The sequence below is a fragment of the Nansenia antarctica genome (assembly GCF_963989245.1).
Source record: "Nansenia antarctica genome assembly, chromosome: 5".
Classification (NCBI taxonomy): Eukaryota; Metazoa; Chordata; class Actinopteri; order Argentiniformes; family Microstomatidae; genus Nansenia; species Nansenia antarctica.
This window is the reverse complement of record NC_137690.1, coordinates 31,565,528-31,587,543: the sequence shown is the minus strand read 5'-3', so window position 1 is coordinate 31,587,543 and position 22,016 is coordinate 31,565,528. Positions and strand designations below refer to the sequence as shown.

The window sequence follows — 22,016 nt, the reverse complement described above, 5'->3', positions numbered from 1 at the left end:
CTCCTACTCACTAACACTGCTGTACCTGTCGTTCTCATTGGCCAAGTGCGATTTCTTCTTATGTTTGATTGGTCTAATTATTCCCGCAGTATTTCGTCCTGAAGAGAGACCCCGCCCTTGCGAGTTGATGATTGGTCTGTTTACGCACAACTCAATTGTGATAGGACTCACAACCTGTCAATCCCCAGAAAACCGGTGTGGGGGCGGGACATCAGACCTGCAGCTGTCTGCAAGATGGCGGAGCAGAGAAGGCATCTGTTTGGCCTCGTCCTTAGGATACAATTCGTTGTCTAAGCGGATACATGTTTGGAAGTTGTCAGTAGGTGAGTATTTTAAATACAGTTTGAATGTTTGTCTTTTCGTGTTATGCCCAACAATATTGACCCTGGCTAACCTCTAGATATCTTCCTCAAGTTTGAGCCGTATCTAGCTAACTGTAGCTAGCCAGCCTTATCTTGGGTGCGTTCGTAAATTCGCTCTGAGAGCGCTAGAGCGCACACTGGGTTCGACGTCATAAAGAAACCAGGTCATTTGATTGGAGAAGAGGCATTCCATGAGTGCTGATCAGATTTCCAGAGCAAATTTACGAACGCATCCCTTATTTTAGCTAGGTGTGCTAACAGCTTGGCTCGCCTGGAGGACAATACATCCAGATGATAATGAAGGTGTTATGAGATGTTACACTGCAGAATGCTCCCCATACAGCAGCCAAGACATTGCATCATTACATTGAAGAGTCTTCCTCGCTGAGTTAGTTTATTCTCTTGCTAGCCAGACAGACTAGTTTGCAGTAACTTGCTAGCTGGTAGTCTAGTTTGAGCAGATACAGACCAGGGTGGCTGCAACATTCTCTTTAAATGTGGATCTTGCTAAGGTGCCCATAACTCGTTTGTCTACTTAATAAGTCTGAGTGCTGCCTAATAATGTATCTATTATTATCTTACACCATAAAACTATAGCTATGTATTGAGTCATATGATTGAAATGTGTTGAAATGGCCTCATCAATTGACTCTGTGTGTTGTGTTCTTTTTGTCTTCTAGTTCTCACAGAGGATTCCACCGTGGAGGATGAACAGTGCCTAGATACATATAAGCTGAATGCATTGTGATTTCCAATAATTGAGACAGTGATTTCTAAAAAGCTGTCTACATTAATGAAAAGAACAATGTAGTCAGCTTAGCATATTCAACACTGGTACACACGGTCGATACAGGGAAGTTTTGAGATCTGTGCAATGTGCTTTGCATGCGTTTTAGCTGAGCTAGCTTACGAATAGGGTTTTTGAAGGAGGGGAGGAGAAAAAAAAAATCTGATTGATCCACAAGTATTTCTTTGTCGTTAGTGATATATATACAAATAAATAAGGCTGTAATAATGGAGATAGATGACATGTTACCCCCCCTTCCGTTGGAGCCGCCTAATGATTTAAACCAGGAGAGCCTTAACGGTAACGCACCTCCACCACCTCCCCTGCAAACGTCCAGTGACGCAGAGGAAATGGACGTTAGCTCTGGTGGTGATGGACCCACGCACGCCCCGGCAGAGGACAGGGGCGAGCCGGAGGAGCCGCTCCTCGCCAAGTACTTCTGTACCCATCTGTCGGATGAGGCGGAGGCCGGCGCCACGTGCCCTAGAACAGGCCGCCACGCGCCCCCCGTCACCAAGTTCCTGCCCGACCTTAAGTTACTCCGCGACGTTAAGATCAGTGTGAGCTTCACAGAGAGCAGCATGAGCAAAGACAGGAAGGTGCTGTGCACCGGGCAGGAGGGAGGTGGTGGAGGAGGAGGAGAGGGTCTTAACGGGGAGTTGCATGACGCCGACGAGGGTAGCTCCTCCAGAGGGGTGAACGGGGCGGGCGGGGCGGGGGAGGTGGAGGTAGACCTAGAGAACAAGGTGGAGTATGCCGTCCTGGACGAGCTGGAAGACTTCAGCGAGAACTTCCTGGACGCCGACGACGGGGACCAGGGCGGGTTCAGGTCTGAGGTGATTGCTCAGCAGGAGCAGGCGGACGAGGAGGTCCTGAATTACTCCTACGAGGTGAGTGAGGAGGCGGGCCTCTGTCCCCGGCTCTGCAGAGCTCTGGACACCAACTGTTTGTTGTTGTTTTCCACTGTACTCTCGTCACTCTCACTTTGACAGGGTTCCTGCGCTGGTCTTAAAAAGACTTAAAGTCTAAAATCCGGCAATCCAATTCGTAAGGCCTAAAAAGGTCCCACATTTCTGTAATTCGGTCTAAAAATTAGGTGATGGGTCTTAAAAACGAAATCCTGCAAGGAAATCAGTCCGACCACATCTATTAACGCGGAAATTAATCAAGCTGGAACCAAGAAAATGCCAATTCGCTTCCTTTTTTGTCTGTATGGTAGTGAAATCCCTAATTTCATCACCTCGTGGATGACCAAAAGCTGTCATATGGTGTCACGAATAGGTCTAAAAAGGTCGTAAATTTGACTTGTTGAAACTTGTAGGAACCCTTCTTTGACGTTTTGTTCCAAAAGTCAAGCAAATGTGGCGGCCCGTGTCTGCGTCATACATGTCTTTCCCTGCTGGATGTTGAGATTTGATACGCTAAGAGGGTCTATATAAGTGTTTCATACGTGTCGAACCTCATCCTGTCGTCTAGGGCTGCCACAAACGATTATTTTCATAGTCGACTAGTCACCGATTATTTTACCGATTAGTCGACTAATCGGATCATAAATTACAGCTTATCGCACAATTACTCAATCGCTCTTATTTAGCTATCATCTTCTAAATCAGCTTCTAAATTTAGCTTGAAGTTGTTGTTGTAGGCATGTGCTAACTAAAAATAAAGACAATTAAAATGAAAAAAAAATAGATATTTTAATGAACTTTGCAGATTTATTTCTGGCATCACTTGCATGTAATGTAATGTAAAGAGTAGTAGAGGGTGCAAACTGCTGAGTAAAATGAGGTAGGCTAGGCACTAGGCAACCAAAAGAATACAAAAACAAAAATAAATACTTGTACAGAGTACAAAAGTTTTGCTTTGCTTCACTCATCTCATAGTAGAACGCGCCTTCTTAGCACTGTAACGTTAAGACAACATTTTTAGTATCGCTTTGATGACAACGTAAAATAATGTAAGAAGGCTTTTAACGTAACGATATCGTTAGCCAATAACAAGCTAACTAGCTTACCGAGACGAGCCATCGTCTTCCTCGTCATCTGCCACAACGTGCTTCCTTTTTAGATGCTCGCGCATCATAGACGTGCTGCCATGATAAGCGAGTTCAGCTTAGCAAATTTTACATTTTACATTCTTTTTTTCAACGTTGTGGTTGAAATGCTCCCACACTTTAGAGGTACGAGGACAGGAAGACATTTCTCTGTTTGTTTTTCCGGGGAAGTCACGTGTTCCCCGGATGACCGACACTGCGCATGTACATCAAAGACACTGGGAGACGCTAGCCAGTGGCAGCTTCAGGGAAGAAAAACGAATGCTTATCGAATGAAATGAATGGTCTTTATTGTCATTGATATAGTACAGGTACCAAACAACGAAATTTGGGAGGGGGGGCTCCCCTGGTGCTAGGCAAAAAAAAAAAAAAAAAAAACGCTTATTTCAGCTCCAAAAAAACATGCGATTACCAAATATGTCGGCGACGATTTTGGTAGTCGTCGTGACTAGTCGACTAATCGTGGCAGCCTTACTGTCGTCTACTCAATAGTTTGTCCTTCAAACTGCTGTTGTCTTTGTGACGCCAGGTGTGGGTTGCATGAAACACCACCTGATATCCCCTCTTCAGAGAGCGGTCCTCTGTGGCTCAGTTGGGTAGAGCGCGACGCTAACAACACTTAGGTTGTGGTTTCGATTCCCTCCGGGACCCTATATACTGAAATGTACGCACTCGTACGTGTTACAATGTCGCTTTGGATAATAGCGTCAGCTAAACGGCATAGAGGGCTCAGTGTTTCCTCCAGGATTTTTCACATTAGTGGCGGAGTGGTTGTCTTTCGCACGCGATTTTTTTTCGCGCGTGCATGCGCCAGTGCCACTGGCGCTCAAAACAAAGACGTAGTTTCACCAAAAACTAGAGGGTGGCAACAATTATAATTTCTTAAATAGCGGTTAAGTCATTAAAGCCGAGCAGGTGATTTTATATAGAAAAAAGTATCTATGAGGTGTGCCTTCAAGGTAACATATTTGTGCTGTGCCGTTGGGTTTTCAATAAGACTCACCACTCTCGCTGCAGTTGAATTGGTAAGAGCTGCTACCACGTAGTAGTATTTGGTATTATCCACGGTAACATCCCTGAGGGCGAATTGAGCTTCAGCTTGTGCAAACCATGCGTTGGCATTTTGTTCCCAAAACTCGGGCAGCTTGAGTGAAACTGCGTTTGTTGTCATGTTCAATGATCTCCGAAAACGTTTGAGAGAAAATCAGGGTCACCAATCAATGTAGGAGTGACGGCAATAACAGGACGATATAGTCGTTTTGCCGGTAGAAAAACAATCGTGCGCTTTATTCTCACTCTCTGCATGCGTACTGACAACAACATCATTCATCTCTGTCCCACTTATATCCCGTCATATCACCCGCTAAGCAGCCTGGGTGATTGAGTAAACACAAACATATAATAGTGCTTTGTACAAGGCTGAACGCCGTGAATTATGAGTACTCTGCTCGCTTCACTACAAGGTGATCAAATAGTTCGAAGCTAGGTGCTTGCACGTTAGGTGCGAGAATGCTCGGTTAACCCATTAGCGGGAACATTATTTGTTTCACAAAATAGGCTGATTTAGTTGACCATGAACATCAGAGACAGACATTACGAATGTTCATTTAAAATACTCTATAGTGAGCACTGGTATAAGAACATGAACCAGAGAACAGCAGTAAATGCAATAACCCACAACAGTCGTCGCTGATGATGTTGCATTTTCGATTAGGATATGGGATTAAAGGCACCGGCGTGTGTCCTGCTAAATTCGGACCAACCACAAAACTGTTTTGAAAGCGCGTCGCCTCGCACCGCGCGCCTGTTGAGAGATTCAGTCTCGATTGCAGTGCGAACACAAACGACGAGGTTAATTGCAACATTGTAACATATTGTAAATAACTACGCCCTAAATCGTAACGAAATGTTGGTCTGGAAGCGGCCTAAATCTAGCTTCAATCTGCTTTTTTTCTGTTCTCCGGTCATAATAACTCGCTGCCTTTCTGCGCAGCCTGAATCAAAGTGGACTGTCTGAATCGATTAGTGGCGGAGGAAATTCGTTCGTGGCGGCCCGCCACCAATAAATGCATATAGAGGAAACACTGGGGCTGAAAGAATGGGAAAACTAGGTCTCTGAATGAATGAGAGAACTAGGTCTCTGGTCTCTGAATGAATGGGAAAGCTAGGTCTCTAGTCTCTGAATGAATGGGAAAGCTAGGTCTCTGGTCTCTGAATGAATGGGCCTGCTGGGTCTCTGTCCCCTCCTTTTCTCTCCCACCCCCCCTCAACGCCTCTGTCTTCCAGGAGGACTTTGACAACGACGTGGACGCCCTGCTGGAGGAGGGGATGCCCGTGCCCAAGAAGATGCGCCTGGCCTCCGAGGACCACGCCGGCGGGGAGAGCGACCACCTGTCTGAAGGGGAGGAGGGCGGTGTCCAGCCCATGATGACCAAAATTAAGACTGTCCTGAAGAGTGAGTGATGGCGGTGGATCTCTCTCTGTGATGGGGAAAATCTGCCTGTTAGCCCTGTGAAAAAAACACATCCGACATTCCACATTCATAGGACAATCGATCATAAAACCCTCCGCTTGTTGTTGTGACCGGTTTTGCAGATTCATCACGATGTGTGTGTGTGTGTGTGTGTGTGTGTGTGTGTGTGTGTTTGTGTATAGGTGCTGATACGTGTGCACGTTAGGGATGGACGGTTTCCAATTATTGAAACCGAAAAACCGTCAGAGAGTAAAACCGCGGTTTTCCGGTTAACCGAAAAATACATAAAAAAAAAAAAAAAAAAAAACTTGCAAAAAAAAAAAAGGGCCGCCAATTTCTATTTATTGAGCCCTACTGCTACAATACACTCATGTCGAACACCATTAAAACACCGTAAGCACAGTCGCAACACATTTAGGCTACTTAGTTTCACAAATATAAGTGGAAAGGCAGACTTTTGTATTCACCATACATGAAAACACATGAACACTTAACACACCTGCTCCGCTGATCCAGGGTGCACGCCTGCACGGAAGATCATCTCTTGGAACAGCATCTTCAAAGTTTCAGCTGCTGCTCAATGTATTTAAATATTTGAATACTGCTCAATAATCACTGAAATATTAGACTTAGAATTATGCAGTGAACATACTTAAAGCTTTTCATAAAAACCACATGCCGCGAGACTGACTCGTCCTGAACTGTCGTAAGTCAATCAACAAAGAATGCCCCATCAAAATAAAAGTGCCCATGGTAGAGCTGTCAAAATAGAGCTTTCAAAATAAATGTACTAATACAGATAGAGATAAATACAGAACTACCTTTGCGTCACTAAGTGACCGCGTATCTTCTGAGACATGCGTTCTGTCATCACTTTCAGTAGCGCCTTCACACACAGTGGCGCTGTGCACAAACACTCTTGATCCGTATAGCTCTTGTTTTATTATATTGTGGTTTAGTAAATACTGCACTTGGAGTTACATTCAATGCATGATTTGTGCTATAGAACATAAATAAAGTTTGATTGATTGATTTCAAATCAAATCACATTTTATTTCTATAGCGCATTTCTCACAAAAGTGACCCAATGTGCTTTACAGAGAGCAGCGAAAATGATCTTATTAAATGTAAGCGAGTAATTGTAAAAAACCTTTCCTATCTACCAATAACTGAAGGCAACTATCTTTCCCATAGAGTGATTCGTTACCCTTAAATATAATCCCAATTAGATATTAATCCTCAGTTATTCTTCACAACTGACCAAACCTCTCACTCATTGCGCGGCAGATTCAGACTGTATCATTGTTATTTTCACACACGACAAACATGTGACATGTTCCAGTTTTATTCTTATTCTATTTTATTCTTCCAAAAAAAAAAAAAAAAAAAAACGGTTTCAGACGGTTTTGATAAAAAACCGTTTCTATTTTTAGAAACCCCGGTTTTCGGTTTAACCGAAAAACCGTCCATCCCTACTGCACGTAAGGTTTTTAAGTGTGGCGAAGTGTCTGCTGTCTGTTCTCTAGTTAAAAGTGTTCAACAGGTCTGGTCTGTACCGTATTTTCCGCACTATAAGGCGCACCGGATTATAAGGCGCACCTTCAATGAATGGCCTATTTTTTAACTGTTTTCATATACAGGGCGCACCGGATTATAAGGCGCATAGAATAGAAGATACTGCAGTCAAACGTTTGACTGGGGTTGCGTTACGCCCAAGCTCCACCTACTGCGTTGCGTCACCTCTCCATCGGTGTTGTGTCAACTTCCCGTTGTCCATGCTCCACCTGAGCGTTGTCACCGTCAACGTTCTACCTGCCCCACTGTCAAAAATATATTTTTTTCCACCTCAAGTATCAGCCGTTCGTCATCCATTTTTCAAGCGTCAAGGACCTGCGGTGATTCACAGCTGACTCGCGTGAATAGCAATTCGCAATAGCTGCGACCACAAGATATAGAGTAGTTAGCTACAAGCATTTTCAATCTGGTATTATCTCTATTAGTGGATTAACCGCTGTGGTGATTTAACAGCTGATAAAAATAAATCAAGTAGACTACAAACAGAGCAAAACAAGAACACAACACCAGAAAACAACCAATAGGCTATACAATTATAACCAACAACCAATATGTGACAGCTCCTGGTGAAATGTGCAACGTAATTTTTCAGTTTTTACACATGCTTAAACTACAGATTGTATGCTTTCAAATGATGTGTCATACATTCAAATCAGAGAAAGATTGAACACGACAGGCGTATTTGAATGTTGGTTCACCTCAAACACTGAATGGGAGAAAAGTGACTCTAAACCAGGGGTCTTCAACCTTTTTCAGCCCAAGGACCCCTTGGACGAAAGACAACCAGAACAGGGACACCCACATGTAATAAATATTTTTAAGTGTGTTCCTCTCCTGTAGCGGCGCATAAAGAAGCGAAGAGGCGAGTTTGTAGGGCACTCTTCTTAATAACATTTACAGCCTTTACAACAGTGTCCATAACATCGGCAAACTCAGCACTAATTTCTTTAGCGGCGAGTGATTCTCTGTGCAGCATGCAGTGAGTCCACATCACTTTGGGGGCGACTTTTCTGACAAGCGCCATCAGTCCACTCTTTTGCCCAGTCATAGCGTGCGCACCGTCGGTACACACCGCGACACACTTTGCCCAACTTAAGTCATTTTCACCGAAAAAGTCATCAATCACTTTGAAAATTTCAGCACTTGTTGTGCGTTCAGGGAGCTTCTTACAAAACAAGAACTCTTCGCACATTTCGTCTTGGTCAACAAAGCGCACAAATGCCAAGAGCTGTCCGTCTTTGGACATGTCCACTGATTCATCCAACTGGAGTGCAAATGCCTCCGCCGTTTGTAATTTCTCAATTAACTGCACCCTCACATCCGATGCCATTTCACCAATTCGCCGAGCAATTGTTGTGTCTGACAACGGGATAGTCTTCAACTTTTCTGCATATCCATCATTCCCAAACATGGTCTTGCACATATCAGTGGCCGCAGGCAATATCAAATCTTCTGCAATTGTGTATGGTTTTTTACACTGGGCAACGCGAATAGCAACTTGATATGAGGCTTTCAAAGCAAGCTCACCGACATTCGCAGATTTTCTTATCATTGTCTGTTGGCCTTGGAGAGAGTGCAGACGAGCCTGAAAGTAGTCCAGTGCTCTATCTTGTAAGTGGCCATGATTCGTCTCCAAGTGTCGTTGCAGCTTTGATGGCTTCATGCTTTCGCTTGAGAGCGTCGCCGCACAAACAACACACACCGGCAATTCCACTCCTTCGGTTTCTTTGAAAGTAAATCCAAACTTTAGGTACACTTCTGAATATTTTCGGGACTTTTCTCTTTTGCGTTTATCTGCCCCTGGGGCAGGCGCTGCTGTGGCCGAGGTGGAAGGAGTAGCCGTTGGATCTCGACCCCCGGTTGAAGACCACTGCTCTAAACGCAGCCACAGCTACGAACGCTGCTAACAAAACACATTGCTACGAAGGTCTAAACTGCATTTTAATAACATGACAACATGCTGGGAGAACATCGACATGCTAAAAACACATAACTACACATAACAAGATGAACACACAGTTCTTACTTTCGTTTTAGCTCGTGTTCAAAAGTATGTTTACAAGTCAACCCTCCCTTACTGGTAGCCTCCGGCAAACGAGAATAATGAATCCAATACACACATTATAAGTGTTTAGTGATCGTTAAACTGTTGTTTATTATATCGAGTGGGTACTTTAAAACTTCAAGTTGAAAGCACCAAGAAGGACCGCCTCGAAATTCATCGATGTTCATGTCCCGTGCTAGCGCTGTTGCCTTCATTCGAATAGTGACTGTAGAGACGCTTCTACTTGCTGCTCTCTGTTCAACAACCCACTGTTCGAGTTTGTCCTCTAAGTAACTGTGGCCATCTCGCTTTGTTCCCTCGGAAACTCTGTTTAGTCTTCTTTACTTGGGGTCTTTATACACACACAAGTGGTGTGGGACTGTGAGTAAGCACAGTACCGGTGTTTACTGATTACCGTAATGCTGCAAGCGGTGCGGCTTTGTAGTTTACCAGTCGTACTGAAACATTTTGACAGAGCGCATTCTGTAGTTAAAAGTGTGTTCAACAGGTCTGGTCTGTAGTTAAAAGTGTGTGTTCAACAGGTCTGGTCTGTAGTTAAAAGTGTGTGTTCAACAGGTCGTGGCCGTCCACCCACCGAGCCGCTCCCTGACGGATGGATCATGACATTCCATAACTCTGGCATTCCGGTCTACTTGCACAGAGAGACCAGAGTGGTGACCTGGTCCAGACCCTACTTTCTGGGGACCGGGAGCATCAGGGTAAGACGTGACGGAGGTGGAAGACTTCACTTAAGTAGCCTAGCCTCAACACTGTCGCTTTACACCTTGATAGCGGTGCTGATTTCGGAGTGCTCGTATTTCATGATTTGTGAAGTGAAAGTTTTTCCCCCCTCGGTCCTCAAACAACGACCGCACCCGGTCGACTCCTAACCGATCTGAAAACCACCTCTCACTTTCCGCGCAGAAACACGACGCTCCCACAACTAGCATCCCCTGCCTGCACTATAAGAAACAGAAGCAACAGGAGGAGAAGGAGCTGAACGGAGAGGTGACCCCCGTGGCGGAGGTCTCTCCGGTGAAGCCTGGGGAGGAGGCGGACTCGGCGGAGAAGCCAGACGAGCCAGACTCCACGGCCCAGGAGGACGCCACAGCCGTGGCTTCGGCGGAAGGGACCCCCCCCGCGCCGCCGCCGAGCAAGTGGCCCCAGGCCAGTGAGCTGGGGCCCATGGGGGCCCTGGGACAGGTCAAAGCCAAGGTGGAGGTGTGCAAAGATGAGTCTCTTGGTAAGGGTCGACACACTCCCATGAAAAACAGTTGACTTCTTCACTTTGTGAGCAGTTGAGGATTTTTGAAATGCCACGGCTGACATTAGAGTTGAATCGGTGTATGGTGGAAAAAATGTTTTAGAGAAAAGCCATACTAATAAGATTTGAATGAAAGGATATTGTAATATTGCCTGTTTGGCTTTGAGAGCGACAAACATTTTCCCCCCTGCTGTCGAAAAAAACCTGCAGACATCGAAGAATTCCGCGTCTACCTGGAGAAGTGCTTCGACTTCGAACAAGTGACGGTGAAGAAATTCCGCACCTGGGCCGAGCGCCGGCAGTTCAACCGGGACGCCAAGAGGAAGCAGGCCGAGTGCGAGAGGCCCATCCTGCCCGCCAACCAGAAGCTCATCACCCTGTCCGTGTCCGACGCCCCCACCAAGAAAGGTACGCGCAGGAGAAACTAGGGTCAGGAACGGTTTTCACGTGACACGGTTGTCAAACAAGTTCCACCTTCTTCAACTTGTTGTGTTTTTTGTGTTCTCAGAGTTCGTCATCAACCCCAACGGGAAGTCTGAAGTTTGCATCCTGCACGAATATATGCAACGTGTCCTCAAGGTCCGACCTGTTTACAACTTTTTTGAATGTGGTAAGTCCTAAACCTCTTTCACTCCCTTTTCCTCATAAACACCCGTCTCCTTCTGTCGCTCCGACAACAAAAAGCTTGTCATCGAAGTGAAGCGCGGACGCGGACGAATGAAGTGGCTTTCGTCCGCCAAACTCAATTCTGTCTTTTTGTTCACGTCCCTCTAGAGAACCCAAGTGAACCCTTCGGAGCCTCCGTCATTATAGACGGAGTGACATACGGCACAGGAACGGCAAGCAGTAAAAAACTTGCCAAGAATAAAGCTGGTACGTGACTTTCTCCACTTGCTGTTATCCTTTGTATGTCCTCCAAAGACGTTGGCAATGAAGGGAGACTTTGAGACCTGTAGTTGATCTGATGATGATGTCGATGATGATGATGATGATGATGATGTCTCACCTGCAGCTCGAGCCACACTGGAGATCCTCATCCCTGACTTTGTGAAGCAGACCTCGGAGGAGAAGCCTGTCGAGGGGGATGAACTGGAGGTATAGTTAACCCTGCCCTCCGGTGAATGTTTCTCACACGCAACCTTAGTTTCTGTTCAAGACATAGGGGGGGGGGGGTTGCTTGTGGACACTCGTAGCTGCACACAGGTGACGTCATGATTGAATAGAATCGGGGCGATTTAGAGTTTTGCCGCACTCGCATGCCAGTGTGGTTTTCTGTGTCATGATGGTCCATCAGTGTGGGTGTGATAATGTCTCTGTGGTGATTACATTAACATTATTATGTTATTGTGTCAACTGATTGATAAGTAGGATGAATACTAATGCACATTCATATTTCTTCTCCCCAATCCCCAGTATTTTAATCATATCAGTATTGAAGATTCAAGGGTGTACGAGCTGACCAATAAAGCAGGCTTACTCTCGCCATATCAGATTCTTCACGAGTGCCTTAAGAGGTAAGACGCCACGGCAACAAGTCAAGAGTCAGGGTCGGTCGGTGTCACCACTCACATCCAGGTTTATCTGGCGACACGGGTTAAAACCAACGTCCTTCTCTCCTGCAGAAACCATGGAATGGGCGACACCAGCATCAAGTTTGAGGTCATCCCAGGGAAGAACCAGAAGAGTGAATACGTCATGACATGCGGCAAGCACACCGTGCGTGGATGGTGTAAGTAGCCACCCCTCACCACTCCACCCACCGAGCTTACCCCAGAGAGAGTCAAAGGAAGTAGCACAAGTACTTCCATTTGGGTACTTGGCTGATACCGAGTACCAATATAAGTACTTAATGATACCATTACAGTTCTAACAATGACAAATTGAAAACATGTTTTATTTTCATCAGCCGTTCCTCATTTTCTGACTGGAACTGTAACCAGGGAGTAGCTAAAAGGACTGTAGAATTTAGGAAGGGGCTGGTTATCTAACTAACTCTGAGCTAAATAGGCAGTGTAGGAGGATACAGGCAGGGGGCGCCAGCAAACCGTTAAAACTAGCAGTTACTATCGTTAGCATTAGCATGGGAATTAGCATTAGCATTAGCATTGGGATTAGCATTAGCATTAGCATTGGGATTAGCATTAGCCTTAGCATACAAACAACTAAACACACGGTAACGGTATCCCATATGAACAACACATTTATTTACAAAACTGATGTATACATCCCCAGATATATACACTCCCTCCCCGCCGGCCACACACACACACAATCACTCACTCATAGTATCTGGCCTGAACAGGCTTATAGTCCCGGACTGTGGTGCGCGTTGAGGCCTGGTTGGATGGCATGTGCGTCGAGGAAGGTAGCAGACAAAAGGGGGGGGGTGACGTAGCAACGCGGAGGGAAAGGGCCTTCTTCGTGGTCCACGACGAGGTGAAGGGCCCAGGTCCGGTGGTCCACGTCGAAGCTCCGATGGAGTCAGCGTTCGATCGCAGTCCGCTCGTGGAGGCGACGATTCTGTCCAGTTTGGCGTCTCGTTTGGTCCAACGTTAACAGCCGGCTGCTGGCAAGGCTGTCTAACGGGGACACAACTAAACTGGGCTACAGTGGTAAACTCAATAATCACTTTCCTGGCGTCTTCAGCTTCTGCACGGTGTGCGTGTTACTGAATCCGCCATCTTAGATTGACTTCTCGTTGCTTCTCTCTCGTTACTCTCTCTCTCGTTCTGATTCTCTTCACACACTGACTCACAGACCACTTCCGTCTCTTATATATACACCACCGAACCTAGCATCCGGGTCACGGACACACCCCGGATATACCACGTCATCAAACATATACATAAACATTACAATAACAATACATACACTTCACGAAACGTATATGAATAGTATAGAAAATAACAAAGGAAATAACTGGGGCAAAATAGGGCTGGTTTGGGGAAACTAAACTGGCTCTAAACTGTGGGCCTTCACAACAGCCGCCCCATGAAACCCTCGGTTTCAGTTAACTAGGGAAGGCACACTGGCTAGGCTGCTCTAGCAGCGTGAGGTAGGAGGTGATAGTGTCCTTCGTAATTTGAGGGAGCTCAATCAGGCGTGCCACAGGTCGGGTGTAAGTGCGACCACCAACGTCCACGATGGCCGTCCGCACCCTTCCATCCGGACCCGGCAGGACCTTGGTCACTCTGCCTGTCTGCCAGGCGGCGCGTGGAAGGGACTGGTCGATCACCAGTACCACGGCACCTTCGGACAAGTTGTCTCTCTCCCTCAGCAGAGTCTTCTGCTTCTCCTCCTTCTCCAGGGCGCGGATGTGCTCCTCGAAGCAGATCCGAGCGTCTTCCTTGTCCATGTTCTGCAGCTCCTCGTACTCAGCGAAGGTGGGGTTGTCCAGCAGGTACTGCTGGGCCTCGGACCAGGTGGTGCGGTAGGTGACGTTGGCCATGTTGTCCAGAATGTTCTTCAGCGCCTCCCAGTTCCTCTTCCTGAGCTGCTTGGCTTGTTCCTTCTTCTTCTTAGCCTTGTAGGCCTTAAACGCTTGCTTCTTCTCACTCAGCTTGGGCAGGGCGCTGTAGCGTGGGTCGTTGATGATCATTCTCATGGCTTGCTCCCATGACGCGTTGGATGAAACACCATTCTCCTTCAGAAGCTCTTTGAAGGCCTGCTTGGCCTCCTCTTTTGGGTTCCACTTGTACGTTTTCTTCGCCAACTCCGGCCTTTCCTCCTTGGAGGCGTCTACAATACTGGCTGAGACTTCCATGGCTGACGTGTACTCGACGGAGTTGACGGGTGCGTCAATGCTGACCTCGGCCACGTGAGGGTGCATGGCCACCTGCAGGTGTTCCTCGGCAACAGCTGTTGCCGCCATGGCCTCCATGTCCATCATGGTCGCCATGGTAGCAGCAGGATCAACCTGAAGAGTGGGGACGGGGGCGGTGCCAGGAGCTGCAGCTTCTACCGTCCCATTCTCCTCCGCTTTGATCATCGCTTCCAGATCTTCCAGCTCTTTGGGCTTGGTCCACCGGGACTCCTTAGTCTGGGAGTTGTAGTAGTAAGGCTTTCCCGTGTCAGACTTGTACTCCTTCCACGGGCACTTAGACAACATTTGCTCAGCAGGAGATTTCAGGTCGTCTGGTTTCTCCCATGAGGACTGTTTAGTCTCTGTGTTGTAGAAGTAGGTCTTCCCATCCAGAGACTTATGCTCTGTCCACAGAGACTTCTTCTTTGGTTGGTCATCCTGTGGTGAACCATTTGTGGTACTAACTGTTCCAGGTGCACTGACAGCAATAGATTCCACTCCAGGCGGTCCTGTTGTGTTGACTGAACAGTGAGCGTCCAGACTTGGCCACTCCGCAATAACGTGCGATCTGGTTGGTTGGTTTGCTTCTTCGGTTCGGACATGGAGGGATGACGTAGCTCTCCCGTCTCTATCTCTCCACTCGGTAGCGCCTTGGAGGGCCCACCCAAGCGCAGTCTTAACAGCCATCGGGCAGCCTCGTGGTCCTCTCAGCGGAGGACGGAGCGACACGATCAGTGCAGCGTTGTCCGAGCCGATGAGAAGGGTTGGCTCCGCTCCTTCTATCGGATGTAGGTCTACTCGCCGTAGGTGGGAATATCTTGCGCGTAATCTCTCCAGGGGGTAGTCGTAGCGGGAGAGCGCTAGCTGGTCTGCGGTGAAGACATTCCGAAGCCGATATCTGTCCGACGGCCGCCCCGCCGGGGAGATAGAGAAGTTGATTCTCGCCCCGGTGACCTCTTTAAGGTCGCGACGTATCGTGCGCAGAGTCAGCTTCTCCGCAGTCCCTTGGAGCCCCAACTGGCGCACTGCCCCCTGGAGAAGGATGGTCCGTTCCGACCCGTCGTCTAGAACGGCGTACGTGTCGTACACAGCGTTGTTGTGGTGAAGTCGGACCTTCACCACCTTCAGTAGGACCTTGGAGCCGCTACTCCGGGCTGGGTCTAGGTAGTAGACAGGTGTTGCCTCTTCCGGTGCGCTACCGGACCTAGGGCTTCTGGTGCCCTCCGTGGACCTGGCGAGGGAGACCTCGTGTAAGATGTTGAGGTGGACCTCCTCACAGCGGTTGCACTTTCTCCTCAAGGTGCAGTTCTTAGCCAGATGGTCGCGCCCACAGTTCCAGCACCTCTTGTTCTCCTCGAGCCACCTCTGCTTGGCCTCGGTACTCAGGTTGTTGAAGTCACTGCACTCATTGAACCAGTGCTCGCTGGTGCAGTACGGACATGGCGGTGGACCTCTCCGTCCCTTTTGAGGGGGTTGAGAGGAATCCTTTCCCTCAGGTCGGGCTTTCCTCTCTCTCCGAGGCTCCTCCTCCGTGTGCAGCACTCCTACTGGGCGTCCTCTGTTCGAGCTCGGCCCGTCCCAGCGGTCTCCCTTCTCCCTCTCCTTCTTCGGCTCAGCGTAACCCATGGCGTCTACGTTGGTGTCATGCACTTCCTCCAGTAGGAACTCCGCGAAGGCAGCCATGCTCAGACCCAACTTCCCGGGGTTACGAACGCGCTGCTGTCGCCGGAACCTCTCCTGCCGGAAGCGTGGGATCTTGCGGAGCAGCCGCTCTACGTTGGAGGTGCTGTTAATCTCGCTGGCGCCAGCTGGGCCCTGCGTCTTCAGCATTCCAACCAAGGTGTGCACGCGGAGCGCGAAGTCATCCAGCGCCCGTTCATCCTTGATGGGGGCCTGCTGTTCGAGGGCTTGCAGTTCAGCAAGGGCGTGGTTCCAGGGACGACCGTAGCGGGCATCCAAGTCGGCGAGCGCTCTGGTGTAAGGTGTCGGTGCGGAGGCATGGGCCAGTACCATGTTGTGGGCTCTGGGGTTCCTCACATGCTGAAGGAGAATCGCATATTTGTAGGACTCTGAGCAGGAGTCGTCCAAGAGCGTGTCTAGGCAGATGCGTAGTTCCACATACTGGCTCCTGTCCTCGTCCTTGAAGAAGGGGAACTTGGGTCCCTCCACCTGGGGAAACATCCTGTAGTGGATGATCGGGGCTGGAGTGACGGTCTGGGTGTCCGGCCTGCATGCATTTTGGTGCACTGGAGGACCTAGGGGTGTGCTACGCTCTTGGGGAATGGCTCCCCTCCCGGGCAGCGACGCTGGCTCCCTCTGGGCCGCGTAGCGGTCGGGTCCCTGGTCCTCTTCTTTCCAGGTGGTCAGCTGGGCCTGTAGTTGGACAGTCATGGCGGGGGTCATGGAGCCATCGGCGGGGGGTTCAGGAGATGGCACTCGAGAGGGCCGTGCGGATGATGCTCTGGAGCTACGGGCCGACGGAGCTCTGCTGATGCACACGTCGCGCATGGTCTGCATCATTTCCTCCATCTTCTCTGCGTGCAGTTGCTCTCTCGCCATCTGCCTCTCCGCCGCGCGTTCCGCCCCCTCCATCTGGAGGCGCTCGCGCTCGTACTGGATGCGTTCCCTCTCTAACGCCTCCTGGCGCTGTCTCTCCGCCGCACGTTCCGCTCCGTTCATCTGGAGGCGTTCGCGTTCTAGCGCCTCCTGGCGCTGGAGGCGTTCACGCTCGAACTGGAGTCGTTCCCGCTCTAACGCCATCTCGGCCTGTTGGCGCTCCCGCTCTAACGCCATCTCGGCCTGTTGGCGCATACATTCTGACAGCGCGGCACTACTCCCTCTGGAGTGCAGGCTATCCGCCCCAGAGGCAGAACTGCCCACAGAAACCCTGGACCGGGAGGAAGCCACTGAACGGCAGGAGCTAGGTCTCGAGCGCGCCGTACTGGGAGGCAGATCGTTAAGGCTGAGACCCTCCCTCTTCCGCCCGCAGGCGCTGTCGGACCGGGCCTCTCCTTCCTGCTCTTCCGTTTCTACGGCAAAACCCTGCTGTTCTGCCATCTCATCCTCAGGCTGGTGCTCGTTGATGGCTGTCTCGGTGCTAGCCACCCGCGCGCCGGCGGACACCTCGGCCTCTCCGACCACCGTATCCCGTGGAGTGCGCTCCTCGCTACCACTCAGTGAGCTTTCGAGCTCAAGCTCATACTCCTGTAACCTCGGAGGCAACCGCGGGACTCTCTGTGGTCGTGGCTCTGGCTCAGGGGGCGGAGAAGGGGGGGTAACTGTCTGGTCTGGTTGGCTGCGCTCAGCCATGCTATCACTACACTACCTATCCGGCTCGAAGGACCAAAAATTGTAACCAGGGAGTAGCTAAAAGGACTAGAATTTAGGAAGGGGCTGGTTATCTAACTAACTCTGAGCTAAATAGGCAGTGTAGGAGGATACAGGCAGGGGGCGCCAGCAAACCGTTAAAACTAGCAGTTACTATCGTTAGCATTAGCATGGGAATTAGCATTAGCATTAGCATTGGGATTAGCATTAGCATTAGCATTGGGATTAGCATTAGCCTTAGCATACAAACAACTAAACACACGGTAACGGTATCCCATATGAACAACACATTTATTTACATAACTGATGTATACATCCCCAGATATATACACTCCCTCCCCGCCGGCCACACACACACACAATCACTCACTCATAGTATCTGGCCTGAACAGGCTTATAGTCCCGGACTGTGGTGCGCGTTGAGGCCTGGTTGGATGGCATGTGCGTCGAGGAAGGTAGCAGACAAAAGGGGGGGGGTGACGTAGCAACGCGGAGGGAAAGGGCCTTCTTCGTGGTCCACGACGAGGTGAAGGGCCCAGGTCCGGTGGTCCACGTCGAAGCTCCGATGGAGTCAGCGTTCGGTCGCAGTCCGCTCGTGGAGGCGACGATTCTGTCCAGTTTGGCGTCTCGTTTGGTCCAACGTTAACAGCCGGCTGCTGGCAAGGCTGTCTAACGGGGACACAACTAAACTGGGCTACAGTGGTAAACTCAATAATCACTTTCCTGGCGTCTTCAGCTTCTGCACGGTGTGCGTGTTACTGAATCCGCCATCTTAGATTGACTTCTCGTTGCTTCTCTCTCGTTACTCTCTCTCTCGTTCTGATTCTCTTCACACACTGACTCACAGACCACTTCCGTCTCTTATATATACACCACCGAACCTAGCATCCGGGTCACGGACACACCCCGGATATACCACGTCATCAAACATATACATAAACATTACAATAACAATACATACACTTCACGAAACGTATATGAATAGTATAGAAAATAACAAAGGAAATAACTGGGGCAAAATAGGGCTGGTTTGGGGAAACTAAACTGGCTCTAAACTGTGGGCCTTCACAACAGGAACAAATGGAATACAGAGTTTAGCGGAGCGTAGTTTGCAGTCTGCTCTACTTCTGTCGTCATCATCGCTCATCCTGAAGTATCCGAACTGCTGACGTTGCTCCTCCTCTGCCTCCCTGCTACGAGAGGTCACGCTACGTTGCCGTAAAGCGGTATCGGGAGCGGTTGTCTCTGAGTAGTTTAACGATTAGGAGTACGAGTACACGGGCACCGTATCGGGTACGGCTACTGGTATCGATGCATCCGTAAACAGAAGTGCAGCTTTCTTAACGGTTAAGATGCTTTTTCTCTTGGTTTCCAGGCAAGAACAAGAGAGTGGGGAAGCAGCTGGCGTCCCAGAAGATCCTGCAGATGCTGCATCCTCACGTAAAGAACTGGGGCTCCCTGCTGCGCATGTACGGCAGAGAGAGCAACAAGATGGTGAAGAAGGTACGGGTCCAGCACAGCTGCTCCTCTTGGTGGGCGACCCAAACAGAGAGACCCCCAGATCTGTTCAGGCTCATCTGAAGCCAAACTGATTAGTGCTGCTTAGTTCTACGGCAGATGTTTGTATTCCAGCCATATGTGCGTCCCTGTGATTTCCCTGAATTCATAGTTGTTGTTTTTTTGTTTTTTCCCCCTTCTCTCTCTGCAGGAAAATTCTGACAAGAGCGTGATTGAACTTCAGCAGTATGCCAAAAAGAACAAGCCAAATCTTCACATTCTGAACAAACTGCAAGAAGAGATGAAGAAACTGGCCAAGGATAGGGTATGGCTTTCTTTTTTTTCTCACATTTTTCTTCTTCCCCCCCTCCCCCCAATTACCTGAGGAATAGAGCAGAGAAACCCCCAGGTCCAATTAGGACCCCCAGGACCCCCCTGGTCCAATTAGACACTGTGTCTCTCCAGTGGTAACCTCGGTGTTTGACCTCCATCGGTCAGTTTCCTTCTTGACAGTTCTACTTCACAGCCTGGTAACCTTGGTAACCCCCTCTCACCTCAGTGGCACTGACTCAACTGTTCGTTATAGTGGTACAGATAAAAGCACCCTCCACACACACACACACCATTAGCCAAACCTCTTCACTCGTGTCAAGATTCTCTCAGCACTCTTCTCCATCCTAGACATGAATTAACCTTTCGAAGACGTTCATTGTTTTGTTTATTAACACGTTTTTTAAACATGTCGTTGATTTGTTGAAACGGCGGTTGGCGTCTAGTGGGTGTGACCGTCCAGAGCCCGCCGTGTGACTCCTCCCTCTTGTGACTCCTCCCTCTTGTGACTCCTCTTTCATGTGACTCCTCCCTCTTGTGACTCCTCTCTCGTGTGACTCCTCTCTCGTGTGACTCCTCCCTCTTGTGACTCCTCTCTCGTGTGACTCCTCCCTCGTGTGACTCCTCCCTCGTGTGACTCCTCCCTCGTGTGACTCCTCCCTCGTGTGACTCCTCCCTCGTGTGACTCCTCCCTCTTGTGACTCCTCCCTCTTGTGCTTCCAGGAGGAGACGAGGAAGAAGCCCAAGATGACCATCATGGAGTCTGCCCAGCCCGGGAGCCAGCCTCTCTGCACTGTCGACGTCTAAGAGGAATCACTGCAACCTACCAACCTACCATGGCACTGATCCAACAGCAGCAGCCATCGTCATGACACGAAGCGCACCCCCCTCCACCCCTCCCCCTCCCCTCACAGCGTACCTCCCTATTATGCATCCTTGTGAAATGGCAATATGAAAACATCACATTAATGAAAAAAATGAAAAAAAGTGGTCCTCTTCACCAACCCGTTCCCAGGCTGTTTCCTTCTCCCCCGGTTGTTTTTAGCTCATTAAGTGAATAGTTAACGTAGCGGACAGGACACAACGCACTGACAGAGGAGGGGGCGTCATCGTCTACCTCTCTAAGATGCATTCTCTCTAAAACAGCACCTCCCTCTCTCTCCCTCCCTCTCCCTCTCTCTTTCTCTCTCTCCCCAACGGAACCACAGAGGTCATAGACAGGCAGGTTAGGAATAACTGGACACGTAGGTATGAACCACAAGAAATAATGTAAGACGTTTATTATTATTAACTGATGAGAACCACTAGTTCCCTGTTTTTTGTTTTTGTTTTTTTTAAATATTGCAATGATTTAATTTCTAAGTCACTCCATGTCAAACCGGCAAACCCGCGTCGGACACGTCACATTTCTGACAGGTGTCGTTGACTACTCAAAGGGATTAGTTGCTCTGTACGTTTGCTAATTCAGCTTGGTACGTTAGGGGACAAAAACGATGTATATGCTGTTGTGTTGGATATATTTGATGGTCAGTGTTGTGTATAATTTTGGACGGTGATTTGGATAATTCTGAATATGCTTTTGTCTTTTAGAGTGGCCAGCGTACGTTTTCATTTGCACGTTAAAACATTTACCTGTAAAAAGAAGAAAGAAATGACCTATATTCAAAATGCGTTGTTTTCTGCACTCGTGTCCAGTCGAAACATACTTGTTACATGCTCATAGTTCTTAGTACGAGAAATGCATTTTGAATTGATGCCGTGAATGTTTAATCTCAAGCCCTGTTAAGAGGGGACTGATCATTTAAATTGCCTTTTTTTTGTTCTGGAAATACAGGATGAAACATATCAATGGACAGCTGAACAGGCTGCTCTGTCTAGCTAACGTCCTGCTTTCCACATTAGCACTGCAGAGAAGACAAGCACAAGGGCTTGAAGTACTGTAGTCGGGGGGTATGGGGGGGAGGGGTGATATACAAGGTAAAAGTTGTTACATGTGTAAGACCTATACTTGTTTTTGTTGATTTCTGCATTTGGGAGTAGTCGCCGCTTAATACATTATATGGACGTGTTGATCAGAACAACAGAGGCCATGCACTCCATCTTACTATTTGGTACAGTTCAGCTGCCTTGAGGTGATTAATTTAAGCTTCTTTAGGTATGAAGACAGTTTGCTACATGTTGCCTTAGTTCACCCATTTCATGAAGGGTTCCCTCTATAGAGAATACATGGGAGTCAAGGGCTCCCTCTATAGACAATGTGGGAGAAAAGTCCCGCTTCTTGGGTAATGGGGAAAAACCAAGCCTCCCCCTGACTTCATGGACCATTTATTGTCTAGCCAGTTAGTATTTGTAATGGTGATGTATGACATTGATCTTCTGGGAAAAAAAACTGCCTTTTAGCATGTGCAGGAGTTTAAGAATTGTCTTAATGGATTGTCTGTCTGTGAAGGGTTTTTAGTACGTTTGCCATCAATAATGAGAACTGATCTGTGTGTTCTGATC

At 48.5% G+C, this 22,016-nt stretch overlaps 1 protein-coding gene across 1 annotated transcript; it reads left to right on the top strand.

The window, feature by feature from the left end:
- Positions 1-229: 229 nt before the first annotated feature.
- On the top strand, positions 230-21,423 carry dgcr8 (DGCR8 microprocessor complex subunit). Its single transcript, XM_080532550.1, has 14 exons — positions 230-323; positions 1,043-2,039; positions 5,489-5,657; positions 9,871-10,013; positions 10,219-10,537; positions 10,769-10,966; positions 11,067-11,168; positions 11,333-11,431; positions 11,571-11,653; positions 11,972-12,072; positions 12,181-12,287; positions 19,063-19,190; positions 19,396-19,509; positions 20,238-21,423. The coding sequence occupies exons 2-14, from the start codon at positions 1,377-1,379 to the stop codon at positions 20,319-20,321; spliced, it is 2,310 nt and encodes a 769-aa protein (XP_080388676.1). The 5' UTR covers positions 230-323; positions 1,043-1,376; the 3' UTR covers positions 20,322-21,423.
- The last annotated feature ends 593 nt before the right edge of the window (positions 21,424-22,016 follow it).